This window comes from Haliotis cracherodii, unplaced genomic scaffold (assembly GCF_022045235.1).
Source record: "Haliotis cracherodii isolate W230 unplaced genomic scaffold, xgHalCrac1.p SCAF_10, whole genome shotgun sequence".
Classification (NCBI taxonomy): domain Eukaryota; kingdom Metazoa; phylum Mollusca; class Gastropoda; order Lepetellida; family Haliotidae; genus Haliotis; species Haliotis cracherodii.
In genome coordinates, this window is record NW_027266265.1 from 36795055 (window position 1) to 36822137 (window position 27083).

General features: G+C 38.7%; 6 protein-coding genes across 6 annotated transcripts; all 6 read left to right on the forward strand.

The window, feature by feature from the left end:
- The first annotated feature begins 2146 nt into the window (after positions 1 to 2146).
- LOC139453780 (acanthoscurrin-2-like) lies at positions 2147 to 2754 on the forward strand. The gene is made up of 2 exons (XM_071235245.1): positions 2147 to 2483; positions 2738 to 2754. The coding sequence occupies exons 1-2, from the start codon at positions 2147 to 2149 to the stop codon at positions 2752 to 2754; spliced, it is 354 nt and encodes a 117-aa protein (XP_071091346.1).
- A 3642-nt stretch (positions 2755 to 6396) lies between these two features.
- On the forward strand, positions 6397 to 7004 carry LOC139453781 (acanthoscurrin-2-like). The gene is made up of 2 exons (XM_071235247.1): positions 6397 to 6733; positions 6988 to 7004. The coding sequence occupies exons 1-2, from the start codon at positions 6397 to 6399 to the stop codon at positions 7002 to 7004; spliced, it is 354 nt and encodes a 117-aa protein (XP_071091348.1).
- Positions 7005 to 10638: 3634 nt separating this feature from the next.
- Positions 10639 to 11246, forward strand: LOC139453782 (acanthoscurrin-2-like). Its single transcript, XM_071235248.1, has 2 exons — positions 10639 to 10975; positions 11230 to 11246. Exons 1-2 carry the CDS (start codon positions 10639 to 10641, stop codon positions 11244 to 11246), a joined length of 354 nt encoding a protein of 117 aa, XP_071091349.1.
- Positions 11247 to 14874: 3628 nt separating this feature from the next.
- On the forward strand, positions 14875 to 15485 carry LOC139453783 (acanthoscurrin-2-like). The gene is made up of 2 exons (XM_071235249.1): positions 14875 to 15214; positions 15469 to 15485. The coding sequence occupies exons 1-2, from the start codon at positions 14875 to 14877 to the stop codon at positions 15483 to 15485; spliced, it is 357 nt and encodes a 118-aa protein (XP_071091350.1).
- Positions 15486 to 19250: 3765 nt separating this feature from the next.
- LOC139453784 (acanthoscurrin-2-like) lies at positions 19251 to 19861 on the forward strand. Its single transcript, XM_071235250.1, has 2 exons — positions 19251 to 19590; positions 19845 to 19861. The coding sequence occupies exons 1-2, from the start codon at positions 19251 to 19253 to the stop codon at positions 19859 to 19861; spliced, it is 357 nt and encodes a 118-aa protein (XP_071091351.1).
- A 3775-nt stretch (positions 19862 to 23636) lies between these two features.
- LOC139453785 (acanthoscurrin-2-like) lies at positions 23637 to 24268 on the forward strand. Its single transcript, XM_071235251.1, has 2 exons — positions 23637 to 23997; positions 24252 to 24268. Exons 1-2 carry the CDS (start codon positions 23637 to 23639, stop codon positions 24266 to 24268), a joined length of 378 nt encoding a protein of 125 aa, XP_071091352.1.
- Positions 24269 to 27083: the final 2815 nt, after the last annotated feature.

Consider the following 27083-nt stretch of genomic DNA (forward strand, 5'->3'; position numbering starts at 1 on the left):
ATCATGTCAAGGGCATACGTAAAAGGTAGAGACGATTTATATACTTTCTTCTAATGTTTACGACCTAATACATTTTAGCACAATCTTGCCTTTTACACCCAATGAAATCTGTTTCAGCAGATAATCGAGCCTGAATATTCTCTGGCGTTGACGATTTATGTAGTTAAAGGGTCATCACTGAATGATTATTACATCAATATTCAGGCGTTATCTATAGAAATTGAGATATCAAATTTAGTGATGCTCGTATTATCACAAATTCCTTGATAATGAAGCGTACAATTATCAAGATAATATGTTGAAGATAAGAGAGTTTTCTCAAGAAACGCAGTTGCAAATAAACGCCACAAAACCCTTTTCAGAATCATTCGAAAGCTGTGCTCGAAGCAGCAGAGGCCATTGTACGATTCCGACTATAATGATCACAAGCATGTGCGTATGAATGACTATCAGATAGTGGAGTAGAATAGGTCTTCAGCAACCCATGCTTGCCGTAAAAGGTGGATATATATGCTTGTCGTAAAAGGCGTCTAACGGGATCGGGTGGTCAGGCTCGCTGACTTGATTGATGCATGTCATCGATCCCAATTGCGTGGATCGATGCTAATGATTTTAATCACTGGATTGTCTGGTCCAGACTCGATTATTTACAGACCGCCGTCATATAGCTGGAATATTGTTGAGTGCGGCGTTAAACAACCAACCAACCAACTAACCAACCAGATAGTGATGATACCTGGCGGTTGCCAAAAAGTAAGCGTATCCTTCCTCATCGGTTCCACCGTCACAAACACATATAAAGACAAGTCAACAAAGACCACAAAACAAGCTGTTGTTCATATGTCAATCATGTTTTCAGAAGACATTGGTGTACTTTCGGCTTTTAACAGATACTACACGCATAAAAAGATGTTGTGAGTTTTCATAGTGACAGTCCCTTTGTGAGAAGAAACCAATATATGTCCCTTTCAGTTAGGAAATAAAGCTGTTGTAGTTTATAGTTAATGTGCAGTAAGATAAATAAAATTCGGGGAGAATAATGTAGTATCTGGGGACTTCTGCAGTATATTCAGCAGAGGCTATTTTCTTGTGAGCAGGCTGCTGTATTACACGGAAACGGTTAGCATAGTTGACCCCGTGTGGTACAGTGCTACTGCTGTACTGTGGCGAGGCTGTACTGGTGTGTTGCGTCAGTTTTCTGGTCTCTTGTTATGTCGTATCACACAGATGCATTATAATGTCTGATGTATGTTGCTCCCAGATATTATATTTACTGGATACACACTTTTCAGACCGTTATCGAATATTTACTTAATAAAGGTTAAAGTGAGTGAGTGAGTATGGTTTTACGCCGCTTTTAGAAATATTCCAGCAATATTACGTCGGGGGACATCAGCAATGGGCTTCACACATTGTACCCATGTCGGAAATCGAACCCGTGTCTTCGGCGTAACGAGCGAACGCTTTAACCACTAGGCTACCCGACCGCCCCTAAATAATATAGGTTAAACGTTGAGTATCGAGGACTGTTTGAAATGCAGTTAGACGATTCCAGAGAGAGTGTCTCTGTTTGCCACCTTTATATACGTTGTCTTGTACTTCCTTAATCGATGTTTCATGAATACCAGCTCGCATGTGTACCCGTAGGGTGATAACCTCGGGCCCTTTGATGCGAAAAGAATGCTTACTTTACACCATTAAGCTGAGGTGCGTTACTTATCTGGAAGTGGCCAGCCCAAGGTAAATCAATCACGTATAATTCACAAATGGTATATATAAAGGACGGGGGAAACTGTTCCATCATCTCTTATCTTCACCTTCCGTTGAGACACAGATACGAGTAAAGACCAAACTGCAAGTACTATTTTAAGCTTTGCTTGTGATATATATGTATACTTTTAATTTTTGATTCATCTGCTGCGCATCTGGCTGTTTTTAACCTTCATGTTGAGCCAATTTATAAAAGTACGAATATGTAACATAAAACGTTCTTGTAAATTGGGAAATATATGAATGCGGGTGAAATTAAAACTGATAACATAATTCACAATGAGTGGTGTGAACTGAATTTACCAGATGAGTAACGATAACATGCTATTTTACCTTTCTTGACAATGATTTTCACGTTACTCAATAGATACTCAAAATGATGAAGATAGTCGCCGCTCTTGTTGCCTGCCTGGCTGTTACCGCCTTTGCCGAGCCTACCGGTCTGTATGGTGGAATTGGCGGGTTGAAAGGAGGACTGGGCGGAATTGGCTACGGAATGGGTGGATTGTACGGAGGCCTTGGAGGTCTTGGAGGCTATGGAGGTCTGTACGGAGGCATGGGAGGTCTATACGGAGGCATGGGAGGTCTATACGGAGGCATGGGAGGTCTATACGGAGGCAAATACGGATACGGCATGGGAGGTCTGTACGGAGGACTTGGAGGCTATGGTGGTCTCTACGGAATGGGAGGATACGGAATTGGATTGGGAAAAGGTATTTCACAAAATATGATATCGTTTGTTTATCGTATCCGTAAATATACCTCCAGTCTCGTTTGCAAAATTGTATAATTTACCTATGTGGTATTACTATTTTCCGCGACAAAGGTGGTGATATTTACAAAAAATATTTAAAACTATTCTCTGCTTTCTCTAATATTTGGTATAATTTATCATGCAGCTAGTTTCAAGACTTCGTTGTGACTTATCCATACATCCCAACTTTATTCTACTATTTTTTTGTTTCAGGTATCGGCTATTATTGAGTTATTATCACCTGCAGTGTGATGCTGGCTATTTATGTATTTTCTCAAACCAATGGAATTGGTTCAATAAAATCTTGTCATATTTATTTACGCCTTGAAATTTGTTTGAAAATCTTAATCTGAATTGAATGTTCACAATGGAAGAGTGATCTATGTTTCTCCATATTGTAAACTGTGGACATAGTACGTGTTGTCGACCAATATCCAAGCACACTTCAATGATATTGCGTTTTACTGCTAGCTGAGATATCAACTACTGAAATGTGCTATTAAGTTCCTGAGGAAACCGGACATGATGATAAGAGGAGGGATTTTATGCTTGATATATCTCCCACAAAATGTCACTTACCCGAGTTCATGTTTCACGGAATATATCATTTGGGCTGCCAGAAAAGGGTTTGATAGCCATTTAAGTACCATAATATCTTGAATTGGCTGTCTGTATTTCAATTTGCATTTTAAAAACATGCAGCGAAACAAATAAGCAGGCGTGTCAATTTTTGTCAAAGCAGTCATTGACGATATCAAGGGGTAGACAGTGTGCACTGTATTGAAATGCAAATGTGTGCGCTGTCCTTGAAAATGAGCGATAGTTGTATTCAGAATACAATCTACATGTTGTTATGGCTCTTTGTATAAGTAATATCTGAGCTGCTGCAATAAAACAAACCCGAAAGCCATAGTGATGTAGAGCATCAAAACAAATGTTGCAAGATTCTTACTGCTTGGTTAGAAGGGAATGCAAACAGTTGGAATTTCCATGACAATAACATATCTTTACAGTTTATCAATTACACAAACAAAACGATTGAATTCAAAAGTAACTATTAAATACGCTTGTCCGGGTATAGCTTATCAACCTACGAATTATTTGTAATTTCCATCAAACATGTACTTCTTGATTTGATGATGCAATTTAACATTTTGCATACTGCTTATGTAATTAATAGGAGAAGTATCTATATAGATATTTAGTTGTGTGTTTACTAACCACCTTCCCTGTAGGTGCTATTTGAAAAATACATATTGATTAAATCAGACCGCGAATTTGAAGATTCCGAACTGGATTGGTAGGATTGAAGATTACAATGAACAAACAAATAGATAATATATCCCTATTGTTTGACTACAAAGCAAAAGTGACAATCATTTATCAATACAAAGGAGATTGCATTTGGTAACTGTAGAGAGTGAAATTCAGCGGAATAAATAGTCCAACTTTAAAGCGTGTCATAAGTCTTTATAACAACAACCAGACTGTAAAAACAAGTCGTTTGATCATGTCTATCTTTGAAAACACCTTTGTGTTATACTTTAAGAGCATTTTCTTCTGAAAACACACGTCTTTACTTTTAGATGTACGGTTTTTCTGGGCAACCCTTATATAGTTACACATTGTCAAACTGATTTGCGCATGTTTTATTCTTGGTAAGAGTTTTGGTCTAAACACACCTTAAAAGAACACAATAATCACTATCACTACCGCTTCATCATGTCAAGGGCATACGTAAAGGGTAGAGACGATTTATATACTTTCTTCTAATGTTTACGACCTAATACATTTTAGCACAATCTTGCCTTTTACACCCAAATGAAATCTGTTTCAGCAGATAATCGAGCCTGAATATTCTCTGGCGTTGACGATTTATGTAGTTAAAGGGTCATCACTGAATGATTATTATATCAATATTCAGGCGTTATCTATAGAAATTGAGATATCAAATTTAGTGATGCTCGTATTATCACAAATTCCTTGATAATGAAGCGTACAATTATCAAGATAATATGTTGAAGATAAGAGAGTTTTCTCAAGAAACGCAGTTGCAAATAAACGCCACAAAACCCTTTTCAGAATCATTCGAAAGCTGTGCTCGAAGCAGCAGAGGCCATTGTACGATTCCGACTATAATGATCACAAGCATGTGCGTATGAATGACTATCAGATAGTGGAGTAGAATAGGTCTTCAGCAACCCATGCTTGCCGTAAAAGGTGGATATATATGCTTGTCGTAAAAGGCGTCTAACGGGATCGGGTGGTCAGGCTCGCGGACTTGATTGATGCATGTCATCGATCCCAATTGCGTGGATCGATGCTAATGATTTTAATCACTGGATTGTCTGGTCCAGACTCGATTATTTACAGACCGCCGTCATATAGCTGGAATATTGTTGAGTGCGGCGTTAAACAACCAACCAACCAACTAACCAACCAGATAGTGATGATACCTGGCGGTTGCCAAAAAGTAAGCGTATCCTTCCTCATCGGTTCCACCGTCACAAACACATATAAAGACAAGTCAACAAAGACCACAAAACAAGCTGTTGTTCATATGTCAATCATGTTTTCAGAAGACATTGGTGTACTTTCGGCTTTTAACAGATACTACACGCATAAAAAGATGTTGTGAGTTTTCATAGTGACAGTCCCTTTGTGAGAAGAAACCAATATATGTCCCTTTCAGTTAGGAAATAAAGCTGTTGTAGTTTATAGTTAATGTGCAGTAAGATAAATAAAATTCGGGGAGAATAATGTAGTATCTGGGGACTTCTGCAGTATATTCAGCAGAGGCTATTTTCTTGTGAGCAGGCTGCTGTATTACACGGAAACGGTTAGCATAGTTGACCCCGTGTGGTACAGTGCTACTGCTGTACTGTGGCGAGGCTGTACTGGTGTGTTGCGTCAGTTTTCTGGTCTCTTGTTATGTCGTATCACACAGATGCATTATAATGTCTGATGTATGTTGCTCCCACATCATATATTTACTGGATACACACTTTTCAGACCATTATCGAATATTTACTTAATAAAGGTTAAAGTGAGTGAGTGAGTATGGTTTTACGCCGCTTTTAGAAATATTCCAGCAATATTACGGCGGGGGACATCAGCAATGGGCTTCACACATTGTACCCATGTCGGAAATCGAACCCGTGTCTTCGGCGTAACGAGCGAACGCTTTAACCACTAGGCTATAGCTACCCGACCGCCCCTAAATAATATAGGTTAAACGTTGAGTATCGAGGACTGTTTGAAATGCAGTTAGACGATTCCAGAGAGAGTGTCTCTGTTTGCCACCTTGATATACGTTGTCTTGTACTTCCTTAATCGATGTTTCATGAATACCAGCTCGCATGTGTACCCGTAGGGTGATAACCTCGGGCCCTTTGATGCGAAAAGAATGCTTACTTTACACCATTAAGCTGAGGTGCGTTACTTACCTGGAAGTGGCCAGCCCAAGGTAAATCAATCACGTATAATTCACAAATGGTATATATAAAGGACGGGGGAAACTGTTCCATCATCTCTTATCTTCACCTTCCGTTGAGACACAGATACGAGTAAAGACCAAACTGCAAGCACTATTTTAAGCTTTGCTTGTGATATATATGTATACTTTTAATTTTTGATTCATCTGCTGCGCATCTGGCTGTTTTTAACCTTCATGTTGAGCCAATTTATAAAAGTACGAATATGTAACATGAAACGTTCTTGTAAATTGGGAAATATATGAATGCGGGTGAAATTAAAACTGATAACATAATTCACAATGAGTGGTGTGAACTGAATTTACCAGATGAGTAACGATAACATGCTATTTTACCTTTCTTGACAATGATTTTCACGTTACTCAATAGATACTCAAAATGATGAAGATAGTCGCCGCTCTTGTTGCCTGCCTGGCTGTTACCGCCTTTGCCGAGCCTACCGGTCTGTATGGTGGAATTGGCGGGTTGAAAGGAGGACTGGGCGGAATTGGCTACGGAATGGGTGGATTGTACGGAGGCCTTGGAGGTCTTGGAGGCTATGGAGGTCTGTACGGAGGCATGGGAGGTCTATACGGAGGCATGGGAGGTCTATACGGAGGCATGGGAGGTCTATACGGAGGCAAATACGGATACGGCATGGGAGGTCTGTACGGAGGACTTGGAGGCTATGGTGGTCTCTACGGAATGGGAGGATACGGAATTGGATTGGGAAAAGGTATTTCACAAAATATGATATCGTTTGTTTATCGTATCCGTAAATATACCTCCAGTCTCGTTTGCAAAATTGTATAATTTACCTATGTGGTATTACTATTTTCCGCGACAAAGCTGATGACATTTACAAAACATCTTTAAAACTATTCTCTGCTTTCTCTAATATTTGATATAATTTATCATGCAGCTAGTTTCAAGACTTCGTTGTGACTTATCCATACATCCCAACTTTATTCTACTATTTTTTTGTTTCAGGTATCGGCTATTATTGAGTTATTATCACCTGCAGTGTGATGCTGGCTATTTATGTATTTTCTCAAACCAATGGAATTGGTTCAATAAAATCTTGTCATATTTATTTACGCCTTGAAATTTGTTTGAAAATCTTAATCTGAATTGAATGTTCACAATGGAAGAGTGATCTATGTTTCTCCATATTGTAAACTGTGGACATAGTACGTGTTGTCGACCAATATCCAAGCACACTTCAATGATATTGCGTTTTACTGCTAGCTGAGATATCAACTACTGAAATGTGCTATTAAGTTCCTGAGGAAACCGGACATGATGATAAGAGGAGGGATTTTATGCTTGATATATCTCCCACAAAATGTCACTTACCCGAGTTCATGTTTCACGGAATATATCATTTGGGCTGCCAGAAAAGGGTTTGATAGCCATTTAAGTACCATAATATCTTGAATTGGCTGTCTGTATTTCAATTTGCATTTTAAAAATATGCAGCGAAACAAATAAGCAGGCGTGTCAATTTTTGTCAAAGCAGTCATTGACGATATCAAGGGGTAGACAGTGTGCACTGTATTGAAATGCAAATGTGTGCGCTGTCCTTGAAAATGAGCGATAGTTGTATTCAGAATACAATCTACATGTTGTTATGGCTCTTTGTATAAGTAATATCTGAGCTGCTGCAATAAAACAAACCCGAAAGCCATAGTGATGTAGAGCATCAAAACAAATGTTGCAAGATTCTTACTGCTTGGTTAGAAGGGAATGCAAACAGTTGGAATTTCCATGACAATAACATATCTTTACAGTTTATCAATTACACAAACAAAACGATTGAATTCAAAAGTAACTATTAAATACGCTTGTCCGGGTATAGCTTATCAACCTACGAATTATTTGTAATTTCCATCAAACATGTACTTCTTGATTTGATGATGCAATTTAACATTTTGCATACTGCTTATGTAATTAATAGGAGAAGTATCTATATAGATATTTAGTTGTGAGTTTACTAACCACCTTCCCTGTAGGTGCTATTTGAAAAATACATATTGATTAAATCAGACCGCGAATTTGAAGATTCCGAACTGGATTGGTAGGATTGAAGATTACAATGAACAAACAAATAGCTAATATATCCCTATTGTTTGACTACAAAGCAAAAGTGACAATCATTTATCAATACAAAGGAGATTGCATTTGGTAACTGTAGAGAGTGAAATTCAGCGGAATAAATAGTCCAACTTTAAAGCGTGTCATAAGTCTTTATAACAACAACCAGACTGTAAAAACAAGTCGTTTGATCATGTCTATCTTTGAAAACACCTTTGTGTTATACTTTAAGAGCATTTTCTTCTGAAAACACACGTCTTTACTTTTAGATGTACGGTTTTTCTGGGCAACCCTTATATAGTTACACATTGTCAAACTGATTTGCGCGTGTTTTATTCTTGGTAAGAGTTTTGGTCTAAACACGCCTTAAAAGAACACAATCATCACTATCACTACTGCTTCATCATGTCAAGGGCATACGTAAAAGGTAGAGACGATTTATATACTTTCTTCTAATGTTTACGACCTAATACATTTTAGCACAATCTTGCCTTTTACACCCAATGAAATCTGTTTCAGCAGATAATCGAGCCTGAATATTCTCTGGCGTTGACGATTTATGTAGTTAAAGGGTCATCACTGAATGATTATTATATCAATATTCAGGCGTTATCTATAGAAATTGAAATATCAAATTTAGTGATGCTCGTATTATCACAAATTCCTTGATAATGAAGCGTACAATTATCAAGATAATATGTTGAAGATAAGAGAGTTTTCTCAAGAAACGCAGTTGCAAATAAACGCCACAAAACCCTTTTCAGAATCATTCGAAAGCTGTGCTCGAAGCAGCAGAGGCCATTGTACGATTCCGACTATAATGATCACAAGCATGTGCGTATGAATGACTATCAGATAGTGGAGTAGAATAGGTCTTCAGCAACCCATGCTTGCCGTAAAAGGTGGATATATATGCTTGTCGTAAAAGGCGTCTAACGGTATCGGGTGGTCAGGCTCGCTGACTTGGTTGATGCATGTCATCGATCCCAATTGCGTGGATCGATGCTAATGATTTTAATCACTGGATTGTCTGGTCCAGACTCGATTATTTACAGACCGCCGTCATATAGCTGGAATATTGTTGAGTGCGGCGTTAAACAACCAACCAACCAACTAACCAACCAGATAGTGATGATACCTGGCGGTTGCCAAAAAGTAAGCGTATCCTTCCTCATCGGTTCCACCGTCACAAACACATATAAAGACAAGTCAACAAAGACCACAAAACAAGCTGTTGTTCATATGTCAATCATGTTTTCAGAAGACATTGGTGTACTTTCGGCTTTTAACAGATACTACACGCATAAAAAGATGTTGTGAGTTTTCATAGTGACAGTCCCTTTGTGAGAAGAAACCAATATATGTCCCTTTCAGTTAGGAAATAAAGCTGTTGTAGTTTATAGTTAATGTGCAGTAAGATAAATAAAATTCGGGGAGAATAATGTAGTATCTGGGGACTTCTGCAGTATATTCAGCAGAAGCTATTTTCTTGTGAGCAGGCTGCTGTATTACACGGAAACGGTTAGCATAGTTGACCCCGTGTGGTACAGTGCTACTGCTGTACTGTGGCGAGGCTGTACTGGTGTGTTGCGTCAGTTTTCTGGTCTCTTGTTATGTCGTATCACACAGATGCATTATAATGTCTGATGTATGTTGCTCCCACATCATATATTTGCTGGATACACACTTTTCAGACCATTATCGAATATTTACTTAATAAAGGTTAAAGTGAGTGAGTGAGTATGGTTTTACGCCGCTTTTAGCAATATTCCAGCAATATCACGGCGGGGGACATCAGCAATGGGCTTCACACATTGTACCCATGTCGGAAATCGAACCCGTGTCTTCGGCGTAACGAGCGAACGCTTTAACCACTAGGCTACCCGACCGCCCCTAAATGATATAGGTTAAACGTTGAGTATCGAGGACTGTTTGAAATGCAGTTAGACGATTCCAGAGAGAGTGTCTCTGTTTGCCACCTTTTTATACGTTGTCTTGTACTTCCTTAATCGATGTTCATGAATACCAGCTCGCATGTGTACCCGTAGGGTGATAACCTCGGGCCCTTTGATGTGAAAAGAATGCTTACTGTACACCATTAAGCTGAGGTGCGTTACTTACCTGGAAGTGGCCAGCCCAAGGTAAATCAATCACGTATAATTCACAAATGGTATATATAAAGGACGGGGGAAACTGTTCCATCATCTCTTATCTTCACCTTCCGTTGAGACACAGATACGAGTAAAGACCAAACTGCAAGTACTATTTTAAGCTTTGCTTGTGATATATATGTATACTTTTAATTTTTGATTCATCTGTTGCGCATCTGGCTGTTTTTAATCTTCATGTTGAGCCAATTTATAAAAGTACGAATATGTAACATAAAACGTTCTTGTAAATTGGGAAATATATGAATGCGGGTGAAATTAAAACTGATAACATAATTCACAATGAGTGGTGTGAACTGAATTTACCAGATGAGTAACGATAACATGCTATTTTACCTTTCTTGACAATGATTTTCACGTTACTCAATAGATACTCAAAATGATGAAGATAGTCGCCGCTCTTGTTGCCTGCCTGGCTGTTACCGCCTTTGCCGAGCCTACCGGTCTGTATGGTGGAATTGGCGGGTTGAAAGGAGGACTGGGCGGAATTGGCTACGGAATGGGTGGATTGTACGGAGGCCTTGGAGGTCTTGGAGGCTATGGAGGTCTGTACGGAGGCATGGGAGGTCTATACGGAGGCATGGGAGGTCTATACGGAGGCATGGGAGGTCTATACGGAGGCAAATACGGATACGGCATGGGAGGTCTGTACGGAGGACTTGGAGGCTATGGTGGTCTCTACGGAATGGGAGGATACGGAATTGGATTGGGAAAAGGTATTTCACAAAATATGATATCGTTTGTTTATCGTATCCGTAAATATACCTCCAGTCTCGTTTGCAAAATTGTATAATTTACCTATGTGGTATTACTATTTTCCGCGACAAAGCTGATGACATTTACAAAACATCTTTAAAACTATTCTCTGCTTTCTCTAATATTTGGTATAATTTATCATGCAGCTAGTTTCAAGACTTCGTTGTGACTTATCCATACATCCCAACTTTATTCTACTATTTTTTTGTTTCAGGTATCGGCTATTATTGAGTTATTATCACCTGCAGTGTGATGCTGGCTATTTATGTATTTTCTCAAACCAATGGAATTGGTTCAATAAAATCTTGTCATATTTATTTACGCCTTGAAATTTGTTTGAAAATCTTAATCTGAATTGAATGTTCACAATGGAAGAGTGATCTATGTTTCTCCATATTGTAAACTGTGGACATAGTACGTGTTGTCGACCAATATCCAAGCACACTTCAATGATATTGCGTTTTACTGCTAGCTGAGATATCAACTACTGAAATGTGCTATTAAGTTCCTGAGGAAACCGGACATGATGATAAGAGGAGGGATTTTATGCTTGATATATCTCCCACAAAATGTCACTTACCCGAGTTCATGTTTCACGGAATATATCATTTGGGCTGCCAGAAAAGGGTTTGATGGCCATTTAAGTACCATAATATCTTGAATTGGCTGTCTGTATTTCAATTTTCATTTTAAAAACATGCAGCGAAACAAATAAGCAGGCGTGTCAATTTTTGTCAAAGCAGTCATTGACGATATCAAGGGGTAGACAGAGTGCACTGTATTGAAATGCAAATGTGTGCGCTGTCCTTGAAAATGAGCGATAGTTGTATTCAGAATACAATCTACATGTTGTTATGGCGCTTTGTATAAATAATATCTGAGCTGCTGCAATAAAACAAACCCGAAAGCCATAGTGATGTAGAGCATCAAAACAAATGTTGCAAGATTCTTACTGCTTGGTTAGAAGGGAATGCAAACAGTTGGAATTTCCATGACAATAACATATCTTTACAGTTTATCAATTACACAAACAAAACGATTGAATTCAAAAGTAACTATTAAATACGCTTGTCCGGGTATAGCTTATCAACCTACGAATTATTTGTAATTTCCATCAAACATGTACTTCTTGATTTGAAGATGCAATTTAACATTTTGCATACTGCTTATGTAATTAATAGGAGAAGTATCTATATAGATATTTAGTTGTGTGTTTTCCAACCACCTTCCCTGTAGGTGCTATTTGAAAAATACATATTGATTAAATCAGACCGCGAATTTGAAGATTCCGAACTGGATTGGTAGGATTGAAGATTACAATGAACAAACAAATAGCTAATATATCCCTATTGTTTGACTACAAAGCAAAAGTGACAATCATTTATCAATACAAAGGAGATTGCATTTGGTAACTGTAGAGAGTGAAATTCAGCGGAATAAATGGTCCAACTTAAAAGCGTGTCATAAGTCATAATAACAACAACCAGACTGTAAAACAAGTCGTTTGATCATGTCTATCTTTGAAAACACCTTTGTGTTATACTTTAAGAGCATTTTCTTCTGAAAACACACGTCTTTACTTTTAGATGTACGTTTTTTCTGGGCAACCCTTATATAGTTACATATTGTCAAACTGATTTGCGCGTGTTTTATTCTTGGTAAGAGTTTTGGTCTAAACACGCCTTAAAAGAACACAATCATCACTATCACTACTGCTTCATCATGTCAAGGGCATACGTAAAGGGTAGAGACGGTTTATATACTTTTTTTCTAATGTTTACGACCTAATACATTTTAGCACAATCTTGCCTTTTACACCCAATGAAATCTGTTTCAACAGATAATCGAGCCTGAATATTCTCTGGCGTTGACGATTTATGTAGTTAAAGGGTCATCATTGAATGATTATTATATCAATATTCAGGAGTTATCTATAGAAATTGAGATATCAAATTTAGTGATGCTCGTATTATCACAAATTCCTTGATTATGAAGTGTACAATTATCAAGATAATATGTTGAAGATAAGAGAGTTTTCTCAAGAAACGCAGTTGCAAATAAACGCCACAAAACCCTTTTCAGAATCATTCGAAAGCTGTGCTCGAAGCAGAGGCCATTGTACGATTCCGACTATAATGATCACAAGCATGTGCGTATGAATGACTATCAGATAGTGGATTCCGGGGTAGAATAGGTCTTCAGCAACCCATGCTTGCCGTAAAAGGTGGATATATATGCTTGTCGTAAAAGGCGACTAACGGGATCGGGTGGTCAGGCTCGCTGACTTGGTTGATGCATGTCATCGATCCCAATTGCGTGGATCGATGCTAATGATTTTAATCACTGGATTGTCTGGTCCAGACTCGATTATTTACAGACCGCCGTCATATAGCTGGAATATTGTTGAGTGCGGCGTTAAACAACCAACCAACCAACTAACCAACCAGATAGTGATGATACCTGGCGGTTGCCAAAAAGTAAGCGTATCCTTCCTCATCGGTTCCACCGTCACAAACACATATAAAGACAAGTCAACAAAGACCACAAAACAAGCTGTTGTTCATATGTCAATCATGTTTTCAGAAGACATTGGTGTACTTTCGGCTTTTAACAGATACTACACGCATAAAAAGATGTTGTGAGTTTTCATAGTGACAGTCCCTTTGTGAGAAGAAACCAATATATGTCCCTTTCAGTTAGGAAATAAAGCTGTTGTAGTTTATAGTTAATGTGCAGTAAGATAAATAAAATTCGGGGAGAATAATGTAGTATCTGGGGACTTCTGCAGTATATTCAGCAGAGGCTATTTTCTTGTGAGCAGGCTGCTGTATTACACGGAAACGGTTAGCATAGTTGACCCCGTGTGGTACAGTGCTACTGCTGTACTGTGGCGAGGCTGTACTGGTGTGTTGCGTCAGTTTTCTGGTCTCTTGTTATGTCGTATCACACAGATGCATTATAATGTCTGATGTATGTTGCTCTCACATCATATATTTGCTGGATACACACTTTTCAGACCATTATCGAATATTTACTTAATAAAGGTTAAAGTGAGTGAGTGAGTATGGTTTTACGCCGCTTTTAGCAATATTCCAGCAATATCACGGCGGGGGACATCAGCAATGGGCTTCACACATTGTACCCATGTCGGAAATCGAACCCGTGTCTTCGGCGTAACGAGCGAACGCTTTAACCACTAGGCTACCCGACCGCCCCTAAATGATATAGGTTAAACATTGAGTATCGAGGACTGTTTGAAATGCAGTTAGACGATTCCAGAGAGAGTGTCTCTGTTTGCCACCTTTTTATACGTTGTCTTGTACTTCCTTAATCGATGTTCATGAATACCAGCTCGCATGTGTACCCGTAGGGTGATAACCTCGGGCCCTTTGATGCGAAAAGAATGCTTACTGTACACCATTAAGCTGAGGTGCGTTACTTACCTGGAAGTGGCCAGCCCAAGGTAAATCAATCACGTATAATTCACAAATGGTATATATAAAGGACGGGGGAAACTGTTCCATCATCTCTTATCTTCACCTTCCGTTGAGACACAGATACGAGTAAAGACCAAACTGCAAGTACTATTTTAAGCTTTGCTTGTGATGCTTTTAATTTTTGATTCATCTGTTGCGCATCTGGCTGTTTTTAATCTTCATGTTGAGACAATTTATACAAGTACGAATATGTAACATAAAACGTTCTTGTAAATTGGGAAATATATGAATGCGGGTGAAAGTAAAACTGATAACATAATTCACAATGAGTGGTGTGAACTGAATTTACCAGATGAGTAACGATAACATGCTATTTTACCTTTCTTGACAATGATTTTCACGTTACTCAATAGATACTCAAAATGATGAAGATAGTCGCCGCTCTTGTTGCCTGCCTGGCTGTTACCGCCTTTGCCGAGCCTACCGGTCTGTATGGTGGAATTGGCGGGTTGAAAGGAGGACTGGGCGGAATTGGCTACGGAATGGGTGGATTGTACGGAGGCCTTGGAGGTCTTGGAGGCTATGGAGGTCTTGGAGGCTATGGAGGTCTATACGGAGGCATGCATATGGGAGGTCTATACGGAGGCATTGGAGGTCTATACGGAGGCAAATACGGATACGGCATGGGAGGTCTGTACGGAGGACTTGGAGGCTATGGTGGTCTCTACGGAATGGGAGGATACGGAATTGGATTGGGAAAAGGTATTTCACAAAATATGATATCATTTGTTTATCGTATCCGTAAATATACCTCCAGTCTCGTTTGCAAAATTGTATAATTTACCTATGTGGTATTACTATTTTCCGCGTCAAAGCTGATGACATTTACAAAACATCTTTAAAACTATTCTCTGCTTTCTCTAATATTTGGTATAATTTATCATGCAGCTAGTTTCAAGACTTCGTTGTGACTTATCCATACATCCCAACTTTATTCTACTATTTTTTTGTTTCAGGTATCGGCTATTATTGAGTTATTATCACCTGCAGTGTGATGCTGTCTATTTATGTATTTTCTCAAACCAATGGAATTGGTTCAATAAAATCTTGTCATATTTATTTACGCCTTGAAATTTGTTTGAAAATCTTAATCTGAATTGAATGTTCACAATGGAAGAGTGATCTATGTTTCTCCATATTGTAAACTGTGGACATAGTACGTGTTGTCGACAAATATATCCAAGCACACTTCAATGATATTGCGTTTTACTGCTAGCTGAGATATCAACTACTGAAATGTGCTATTAAGTTCCTGAGGAAACCGGACATGATGATAAGAGGAGGGATTTTATGCTTGATATATCTCCCACAAAATGTCACTTACCCGAGTTCATGTTTCACGGGAATGTATCATTTGGGCTGCCAGAAAAGGGTTTGATGGCCATTTAAGTACCATAATATCTTGAATTGGCTGTCTGTATTTCAATTTGCATTTTAAAAACATGCAGCGAAACAAATAAGCAGGCGTGTCAATTTTTGTCAAAGCAGTCATTGACGATATCAAGGGGTAGACAGTGTGCACTGTATTGAAATGCAGATGTGTGCGCTGTCCTTGAAAATGAGCGATAGTTGTATTCACAATACAATCTACATGTTGTTATGGCGCTTTGTATAAATAATATCTGAGCTGCTGCAATAAAACAAACCCGAAAGCCATAGTGATGTAGAGCATCAAAACAAATGTTGCAAGATTCTTACTGCTTGGTTAGAAGGGAATGCAAACAGTTGGAATTTCCATGACAATAACATATCTTTACAGTTTATCAATTACACAAACAAAACGATTGAATTCAAAAGTAACTATTAAATACGCTTGTCCGGGTATAGCTTATCAACCTACGATTTTTTTGTAATTTCCATCAAACATGTACTTCTTGATTTGATGATGCAATTTAACATTTTGCATACTGCTTATGTAATTAATAGGAGAAGTATCTATATAGATATTTAGTTGTGTGTTTACTAACCACCTTCCCTGTAGGCGCTATTTGTAAAATACATATTGATTAAATCAGACCGCGAATTTGAAGATTCCGAACTGGATTGGTAGGATTGAAGATTACAATGAACAAACAAATAGCTAATATATCCCTATTGTTTGACTACAAAGCAAAAGTGACAATCATTTATCAATATAAAGGAGATTGCATTTGGTAACTGTAGAGAGTGAAATTCAGCGGAATAAATGGTCCAACTTTAAAGCGTGGCATAAGTCTTTATAACAACAACCAGACTGTAAAAACAAGTCGTTTGATCATGTCTATCTTTGAAAACACCTTTGTGTTATACTTTAAGAGCATTTTCTTCTGAAAACACACGTCTTTACTTTTAGATGTACGGTTTTTCCGGGCAACCCTTATATAGTTACACATTGTCAAACTGATTTGCGCGTGTTTTATTCTTGGTAAGAGTTTTGGTCTAAACACGCCTTAAAAGAACACAATCATCACTATCAAAACTGCTTCATCATGTCAAGGGCATACGTAAAGGGTAGAGACGATTTATATACTTTCTTCTAATGTTTACGACCTAATACATTTTAGCACAATCTTGTCTTTTACACCCAATGAAATCTGTTTCAGCAGATAATCGAGCCTGAATATTCTCTGGCGTTGACGATTTATGTAGTTAAATGGTCATCACTGAATTATTATTATATCAATATTCAGGCGTTATCTATAGAAATTGAGATATCAAATTTAGTGATGCTCGTATTATCACAAATTCCTTGATAATGAAGTGTACAATTATCAAGATGATATGTTGAAGATAAGAGAGTTTTCTCAAGAAACGCAGTTGCAAATAAACGCCACAAAACCCTTTTCAGAATCATTCGAAAGCTGTGCTCGAAGCAGAGGCCATTGTACGATTCCGACTATAATGATCACAAGCATGTGCGTATGAATGACTATCAGATAGTGGATTCCGGGGTAGAATAGGTCTTCAGCAACCCATGCTTGCCGTAAAAGGTGGATATATATGCTTGTCGTAAAAGGCGACTAACGGGATCGGGTGGTCAGGCTCGCTGACTTGGTTGATGCATGTCATCGATCCCAATTGCGTGGATCGATGCTAATGATTTTAATCACTGGATTGTCTGGTCCAGACTCGATTATTTACAGACCGCCGTCATATAGCTGGAATATTGTTGAGTGCGGCGTTAAACAACCAACCAACCAACTAACCAACCAGATAGTGATGATACCTGGCGGTTGCCAAAAAGTAAGCGTATCCTTCCTCATCGGTTCCACCGTCACAAACACATAAAAAGACAAGTCAACAAAGACGACAAAACAAGCTGTTGTTTCGGCTTTTAACAGATACTACACGCATAAAAAGATGTTGTGAGTTTTCATAGTGACAGTCCCTTTGTGAGAAGAAACCAATATATGTCCCTTTCAGTTAGGAAATAAAGCTGTTGTAGTTTATAGTTATTGTGCAGTAAGATAAATAAAATTCGGGGAGAATAATGTAGTATCTGGGGACTGCTGTAGTATATTCAGCAGAAGCTATTTTCTTGTGAGCAGGCTGCTGTATTACACGGAAACGGTAAGCATAGTTGACCCCGTGTGGTACAGTGCTACTGCTGTACTGTGGCGAGGCTGTACTGGTGTGTTGCGTCAGTTTTCTGGTCTCTTGTTATGTCGTATCACACAGATGCATTATAATGTCTGATGTATGTTGCTCCCACATCATATATTTACTGGATACACACTTTTCAGACCATTATCGAATATTTACTTAATATAGGTTAAAGTGAGTGAGTGAGTATGGTTTTACGCCGCTTTTAGCAATATTCCAGCAATATCACGGCGGGGGACATCAGCAATGGGCTTCACACATTGTACCTATGTCGGAAATCGAACCCGTGTCTTCGGCGTAACGAGCGAACGCTTTAACCACTAGGCTACCCGACCGCCCCTAAATAATATAGGTTAAACATTGAGTATCGAGGACTGTTTGAAATGCAGTTAGACGATGACAGAGAGAGTGTCTCTGTTTGCCACCTTTATATACGTTGTCTTGTGGGGAGGTCGGGTAGCCTAGTGGTTTAAGCGTTCGCTCGTCATGCCGAAGACCCGGGTTCGATTCCCGACATGGGTACAATGTGTGAAGCCCATTTCTGGTGTCCCCCGCCGTGATATTGCTGGAATATTGCAAAAAGCGGCGTAAAACCATACTCACTCACTCATGTTGTCTTGTACTTCCTTAATCGATGTTTCATGAATAGCAGCTCGCATGTGTACCCGTAGGGTGATAACCTCGGGCCCTTTGATGCGAAAAGAATGCTTTACACCATTAAGCTGAGGTGCGTTACTTACCTGGAAGTGGCCAGCCCAAGGTAAATCAATCACGTATAATTCACAAATGGTATATATAAAGGACGGGGGAAACTGTTCCATCATCTCTTATCTTCACCTTCCGTTGAGACACAGATACGAGTAAAGACCAAACTGCAAGTACTATTTTAAGCTTTGCTTGTGATGCTTTTAATTTTTGATTCATCTGTTGCGCATCTGGCTGTTTTTAATCTTCATGTTGAGACAATTTATACAAGTACGAATATGTAACATAAAACGTTCTTGTAAATTGGGAAATATATGAATGCGGGTGAAAGTAAAACTGATAACATAATTCACAATGAGTGGTGTGAACTGAATTTACCAGATGAGTAACGATAACATGCTATTTTACCTTTCTTGACAATGATTTTCACGTTACTCAATAGATACTCAAAATGATGAAGATAGTCGCCGCTCTTGTTGCCTGCCTGGCTGTTACCGCCTTTGCCGAGCCTACCGGTCTGTATGGTGGAATTGGCGGGTTGAAAGGAGGACTGGGCGGAATTGGCTACGGAATGGGTGGATTGTACGGAGGCCTTGGAGGTCTTGGAGGCTATGGAGGTCTTGGAGGCTATGGAGGTCTATACGGAGGCATGCATATGGGAGGTCTATACGGAGGCATTGGAGGTCTATACGGAGGCAAATACGGATACGGCATGGGAGGTCTGTACGGAGGACTTGGAGGCTATGGTGGTCTCTACGGAATGGGAGGATACGGAATTGGATTGGGCAAAGGTATTTCACAAAATATGATATCATTTGTTTATCGTATCCGTAAATATACCTCCAGTCTCGTTTGCAAAATTGTATAATTTACCTATGTGGTATTACTATTTTCCGCGACAAAGCTGATGACATTTACAAAACATCTTTAAAACTATTCTCTGCTTTCTCTAATATTTGGTATAATTTATCATGCAGCTAGTTTCAAGACTTCGTTGTGACTTATCCATACATCCCAACTTTATTCTACTATTTTTTTGTTTCAGGTATCGGCTATTATTGAGTTATTATCACCTGCAGTGTGATGCTGGCTATTTATGTATTTTCTCAAACCAATGGAATTGGTTCAATAAAATCTTGTCATATTTATTTACGCCTTGAAATTTGTTTGAAAATCTTAATCTGAATTGAATGTTCACAATGGAAGAGTGATCTATGTTTCTCCATATTGTAAACTGTGGACATAGTACGTGTTGTCGACAAATATATCCAAGCACACTTCAATGATATTGCGTTTTACTGCTAGCTGAGATATCAACTACTGAAATGTGCTATTAAGTTCCTGAGGAAACCGGACATGATGATAAGAGGAGGGATTTTATGCTTGATATATCTCCCACAAAATGTCACTTACCCGAGTTCATGTTTCACGGGAATGTATCATTTGGGCTGCCAGAAAAGGGTTTGATAGCCATTTAAGTACCATAATATCTTGAATTGGCTGTCTGTATTTCAATTTGCATTTTAAAAACATGCAGCGAAACAAATAAGCAGGCGTGTCAATTTTTGTCAAAGCAGTCATTGACGATATCAAGGGGTAGACAGTGTGCACTGTATTGAAATGCAGATGTGTGCGCTGTCCTTGAAAATGAGCGATAGTTGTATTCACAATACAATCTACATGTTGTTATGGCGCTTTGTATAAATAATATCTGAGCTGCTGCAATAAAACAAACCCGAAAGCCATAGTGATGTAGAGCATCAAAACAAATGTTGCAAGATTCTTACTGCTTGGTTAGAAGGGAATGCATACAGTTGGAATTTCCATGACAATAACATATCTTTACAGTTTATCAATTACACAAACAAAACGATTGAATTCAAAAGTAACTATTAAATACGCTTGTCCGGGTATAGCTTATCAACCTACGATTTTTTTGTAATTTCCATCAAACATGTACTTCTTGATTTGATGATGCAATTTAACATTTTGCATACTGCTTATGTAATTAATAGGAGAAGTATCTATATAGATATTTAGTTGTGTGTTTACTAACCACCTTCCCTGTAGGCGCTATTTGTAAAATACATATTGATTAAATCAGACCGCGAATTTGAAGATTCCGAACTGGATTGGTAGGATTGAAGATTACAATGAACAAACAAATAGCTAATATATCCCTATTGTTTGACTACAAAGCAAAAGTGACAATCATTTATCAATACAAAGGAGATTGCATTTGGTAACTGTAGAGAGTGAAATTCAGCGGAATAAATGGTCCAACTTTAAAGCGTGGCATAAGTCTTTATAACAACAACCAGACTGTAAAAACAAGTCGTTTGATCATGTCTATCTTTGAAAACACCTTTGTGTTATACTTTAAGAGCATTTTCTTCTGAAAACACACGTCTTTACTTTTAGATGTACGGTTTTTCCGGGCAACCCTTATATAGTTACACATTGTCAAACTGATTTGCGCGTGTTTTATTCTTGGTAAGAGTTTTGGTCTAAACACGCCTTAAAAGAACACAATCATCACTATCAAAACTGCTTCATCATGTCAAGGGCATACATAAAGGGTAGAGACGATTTATATACTTTCTTCTAATGTTTACGACCTAATACATTTTAGCACAATCTTGCCTTTTACACCCAATGAAATCTGTTTCAGCAGATAATCGAGCCTGAATATTCTCTGGCGTTGACGATTTATGTAGTTAAATGGTCATCACTGAATGATTATTATATCAATATTCAGGCGTTATCTATAGAAATTGAGATATCAAATTTAGTGATGCTCGTATTATCACAAATTCCTTGATAATGAAGTGTACAATTATCAAGATGATATGTTGAAGATAAGAGAGTTTTCTCAAGAAACACAGTTGCAAATAAACGCCACAAAACCCTTTTCAGAATCATTCGAAAGCTGTGCTCGAAGCAGAGGCCATTGTACGATTCCGACTATAATGATCACAAGCATGTGCGTATGAATGACTATCAGATAGTGGATTCCGGGGTAGAATAGGTCTTCAGCAACCCATGCTTGCCGTAAAAGGTGGATATATATGCTTGTCGTAAAAGGCGACTAACGGGATCGGGTGGTCAGGCTCGCTGACTTGGTTGATGCATGTCATCGATCCCAATTGCGTGGATCGATGCTAATGATTTTAATCACTGGATTGTCTGGTCCAGACTCGATTATTTACAGACCGCCGTCATATAGCTGGAATATTGTTGAGTGCGGCGTTAAACAACCAACCAACCAACTAACCAACCAGATAGTGATGATACCTGGCGGTTGCCAAAAAGTAAGCGTATCCTTCCTCATCGGTTCCACCGTCACAAACACATAAAAAGACAAGTCAACAAAGACGACAAAACAAGCTGTTGTTTCGGCTTTTAACAGATACTACACGCATAAAAAGATGTTGTGAGTTTTCATAGTGACAGTCCCTTTGTGAGAAGAAACCAATATATGTCCCTTTCAGTTAGGAAATAAAGCTGTTGTAGTTTATAGTTATTGTGCAGTAAGATAAATAAAATTCGGGGAGAATAATGTAGTATCTGGGGACTGCTGTAGTATATTCAGCAGAGGCTATTTTCTTGTGAGCAGGCTGCTGTATTACACGGAAACGGTAAGCATAGTTGACCCCGTGTGGTACAGTGCTACTGCTGTACTGTGGCGAGGCTGTACTGGTGTGTTGCGTCAGTTTTCTGGTCTCTTGTTATGTCGTATCACACAGATGCATTATAATGTCTGATGTATGTTGCTCCCACATCATATATTTACTGGATACACACTTTTCAGACCATTATCGAATATTTACTTAATATAGGTTAAAGTGAGTGAGTGAGTATGGTTTTACGCCGCTTTTAGCAATATTCCAGCAATATCACGGCGGGGGACATCAGCAATGGGCTTCACACATTGTACCTATGTCGGAAATCGAACCCGTGTCTTCGGCGTAACGAGCGAACGCTTTAACCACTAGGCTACCCGACCGCCCCTAAATAATATAGGTTAAACATTGAGTATCGAGGACTGTTTGAAATGCAGTTAGACGATGACAGAGAGAGTGTCTCTGTTTGCCACCTTTATATACGTTGTCTTGTGGGGAGGTCGGGTAGCCTAGTGGTTTAAGCGTTCGCTCGTCATGCCGAAGACCCGGGTTCGATTCCCGACATGGGTACAATGTGTGAAGCCCATTTCTGGTGTCCCCCGCCGTGATATTGCTGGAATATTGCAAAAAGCGGCGTAAAACCATACTCACTCACTCATGTTGTCTTGTACTTCCTTAATCGATGTTTCATGAATAGCAGCTCGCATGTGTACCCGTAGGGTGATAACCTCGGGCCCTTTGATGCGAAAAGAATGCTTTACACCATTAAGCTGAGGTGCGTTACTTACCTGGAAGTGGCCAGCCCAAGGTAAATCAATCACGTATAATTCACAAATGGTATATATAAAGGACGGGGGAAACTGTTCCATCATCTCTTATCTTCACCTTCCGTTGAGACACAGATACGAGTAAAGACCAAACTGCAAGTACTATTTTAAGCTTTGCTTGTGATATATATGTATACTTTTAATTTTTGATTCATCTGCTGCGCATCTGGCTGCTTTTAATCTTCATGTTGAGCCAATTTATAAAAGTACGAATATGTAACATAAAACGTTCTTGTAAATTGGGAAATATATGAATGCGGGTGAAAGCAAAACTGATAACATAATTCACAATGAGTGGTGTGAACTGAATTTACCAGATGAGTAACGATAACATGCTATTTTACCTTTCTTGACAATGATTTTCACGTTACTCAATAGATACTCAAAATGATGAAGATAGTCGCCGCTCTTGTTGCCTGCCTGGCTGTTACCGCCTTTGCCGAGCCTACCGGTCTGTATGGTGGAATTGGCGGGTTGAAAGGAGGACTGGGCGGAATTGGCTACGGAATGGGTGGATTGTACGGAGGCCTTGGAGGTCTTGGAGGCTATGGAGGTCTTGGAGGCTATGGAGGTCTGTACGGAGGCATGGGAGGTCTATACGGAGGCATGCATATGGGAGGTCTGTACGGAGGCATTGGAGGTCTATACGGAGGCAAATACGGATACGGCATGGGAGGTCTGTACGGAGGACTTGGAGGCTATGGTGGTCTCTACGGAATGGGAGGATACGGAATTGGATTGGGCAAAGGTATTTCACAAAATATGATATCATTTGTTTATCGTATCCGTAAATATACCTCCAGTCTCGTTTGCAAAATTGTATAATTTACCTATGTGGTATTACTATTTTCTGCGACAAAGCTGATGACATTTACAAAACATCTTTAAAACTATTCTCTGCTTTCTCTAATATTTGGTATAATTTATCATGCAGCTAGTTTCAAGACTTCGTTGTGACTTATCCATACATCCCAACTTTATTCTACTATTTTTTTGTTTCAGGTATCGGCTATTATTGAGTTATTATCACCTGCAGTGTGATGCTGGCTATTTATGTATTTTCTCAAACCAATGGAATTGGTTCAATAAAATCTTGTCATATTTATTTACGCCTTGAAATTTGTTTGAAAATCTTAATCTGAATTGAATGTTCACAATGGAAGAGTGATCTATGTTTCTCCATATTGTAAACTGTGGACATAGTACGTGTTGTCGACCAATATATCCAAGCACACTTCAATGATATTGCGTTTTACTGCTAGCTGAGATATCAACTACTGAAATGTGCTATTAAGTTCCTGAGGAAACCGGACATGATGATAAGAGGAGGGATTTTATGCTTGATATATCTCCCACAAAATGTCACTTACCCGAGTTCATGTTTCACGGGAATGTATCATTTGGGCTGCCAGAAAAGGGTTGGATAGCCATTTAAGTACCATAATATCTTGAATTGGCTGTCTGTATTTCAATTTGCATTTTAAAAACATGCAGCGAAACAAATAAGCAGGCGTGTCAATTTTTGTCAAAGCAGTCATTGACGGTATCAAGGGGTAGACAGTGTGCACTGTATTGAAATGCAAATGTGTGCGCTGTCCTTGAAAATGAGCGATAGTTGTATTCAGAATACAATCTACATGTTGTTATGGCGCTTTGTATAAATAATATCTGAGCTGCTGCAATAAAACAAACCCGAAAGCCATAGTGATGTAGAGCATCAAAACAAATGTTGCAAGATTCTTACTGCTTGGTTAGAAGGGAATGCATACAGTTGGAATTTCCATGACAATAACATATCTTTACAGTTTATCAATTACACAAACAAAACGATTGAATTCAAAAGTAACTATTAAATACGCTTGTCCGGGTATAGCTTATCAACCTACGAATTTTTTGTAATTTCCATCAAACATGTACTTCTTGATTTGATGATGCAATTTAACATTTTGCATACTGCTTATGTAATTAATAGGAGAAGTATCTATATAGATATTTAGTTGTGTGTTTACTAACCACCTTCCCTGTAGGCGCTATTTGTAAAATACATATTGATTAAATCAGACCGCGAATTTGAAGATTCCGAACTGGATTGGTAGGATTGAAGATCACAATGAACAAACAAATAGCTAATATATCCCTATTGCTTGACTACAAAGCAAAAGTGACAATCATTTATCAATACAAAGGAGATTGCATTTGGTAACTGTAGAGAGTGAAATTCAGCGGAATAAATGGTCCAACTTTAAAGCGTGGCATAAGTCTTTATAACAACAACCATGTCTATCTTTGAAAACACCTTTGTGTTATACTTTAAGAGCATTTTCTTCTGAAAACACACGTCTTTACTTTTAGATGTACGTTTTTTCTGGGCAACCCTTATATAGTTACACATTGTCAAACTGATTTGCGCGTGTTTTATTCTTGGTAAGAGTTTTGGTCTAAACACGCCTCATCACTATCAAAACTGCTTCATCATGTCAAGGGCATACGTAAAGGGTAGAGACGATTTATATACTTTCTTCTAATGTTTACGACCTAATACATTTTAGCACAATCTTGCCTTTTACACCCAATGAAATCTGTTTCAGCAGATAATCGAGCCTGAATATTCTCTGGCGTTGACGATTTATGTAGTTAAATGGTCATCACTGAATGATTATTATATCAATATTCAGGCGTTATCTATAGAAATTGAGATATCAAATTTAGTGATGCTCGTATTATCACAAATTCCTTGATAATGAAGTGTACAATCATCAAGATGGTATGTTGAAGATAAGAGAGTTTTCTCAAGAAACGCAGTTGCAAATAAACGCCACAAAACCCTTTTCAGAATCATTCGAAAGCTGTGCTCGAAGCAGAGGCCATTGTACGATTCCGACTATAATGATCACAAGCATGTGCGTATGAATGACTATCAGATAGTGGATTCCGGGGTAGAATAGGTCTTCAGCAACCCATGCTTGCCGTAAAAGGTGGATATATATGCTTGTCGTAAAAGGCGACTAACGGGATCGGGTGGTCAGGCTCGCTGACTTGGTTGATGCATGTCATCGATCCCAATTGCGTGGATCGATGCTAATGATTTTAATCACTGGATTGTCTGGTCCAGACTCGATTATTTACAGACCGCCGTCATATAGCTGGAATATTGTTGAGTGCGGCGTTAAACAACCAACCAACCAACTAACCAACCAGATAGTGATGATACCTGGCGGTTGCCAAAAAGTAAGCGTATCCTTCCTCATCGGTTCCACCGTCACAAACACATATAAAGACAAGTCAACAAAGACGAGAAAACAAGCTGTTGTTCATATGTCAATCATGTTTTCAGAAGACATTGATGTACTTTCGGCTTTTAACAGATACTACACGCATAAAAAGATGTTGTGAGTTTTCATAGTGACAGTCCCTTTGTGAGAAGAAACCAATATATGTCCCTTTCAGTTAGGAAATAAAGCTGTTGTAGTTTATAGTTATTGTGCAGTAAGATAAATAAAATTCGGGGAGAATAATGTAGTATCTGGGAACTTCTGCAGTATATTCAGCAGAAGCTATTTTCTTGTGAGCAGGCTGCTGTATTACACGGAAACGGTTAGCATAGTTGACCCCGTGTGGTACAGTGCTACTGCAGTACTGTGGCGAGGCTGTACTGGTGTGTTGCGTCAGTTTTCTGGTCTCTTGTTATGTCGTATCACACAGATGCATTATAATGTCTGATGTATGTTGCTCCCACATCATATATTTACTGGATACACACTTTTCAGACCATTATCGAATATTTACTTAATATAGGTTAAAGTGAGTGAGTGAGTATGGTTTTACGCCGCTTTT

What these genes read in the sequence shown, in the direction of transcription:
- LOC139453781 (XM_071235247.1), top strand. Translation starts at nt 6,397, where the DNA reads ATGATGAAGATAGTCGCCGCTCTTGTTGCCTGCCTGGCTGTTACCGCC.
- LOC139453782 (XM_071235248.1), top strand. Translation starts at nt 10,639, where the DNA reads ATGATGAAGATAGTCGCCGCTCTTGTTGCCTGCCTGGCTGTTACCGCC.
- LOC139453780 (XM_071235245.1), top strand. Translation starts at nt 2,147, where the DNA reads ATGATGAAGATAGTCGCCGCTCTTGTTGCCTGCCTGGCTGTTACCGCC.
- LOC139453784 (XM_071235250.1), top strand. Translation starts at nt 19,251, where the DNA reads ATGATGAAGATAGTCGCCGCTCTTGTTGCCTGCCTGGCTGTTACCGCC.
- LOC139453785 (XM_071235251.1), top strand. Translation starts at nt 23,637, where the DNA reads ATGATGAAGATAGTCGCCGCTCTTGTTGCCTGCCTGGCTGTTACCGCC.
- LOC139453783 (XM_071235249.1), top strand. Translation starts at nt 14,875, where the DNA reads ATGATGAAGATAGTCGCCGCTCTTGTTGCCTGCCTGGCTGTTACCGCC.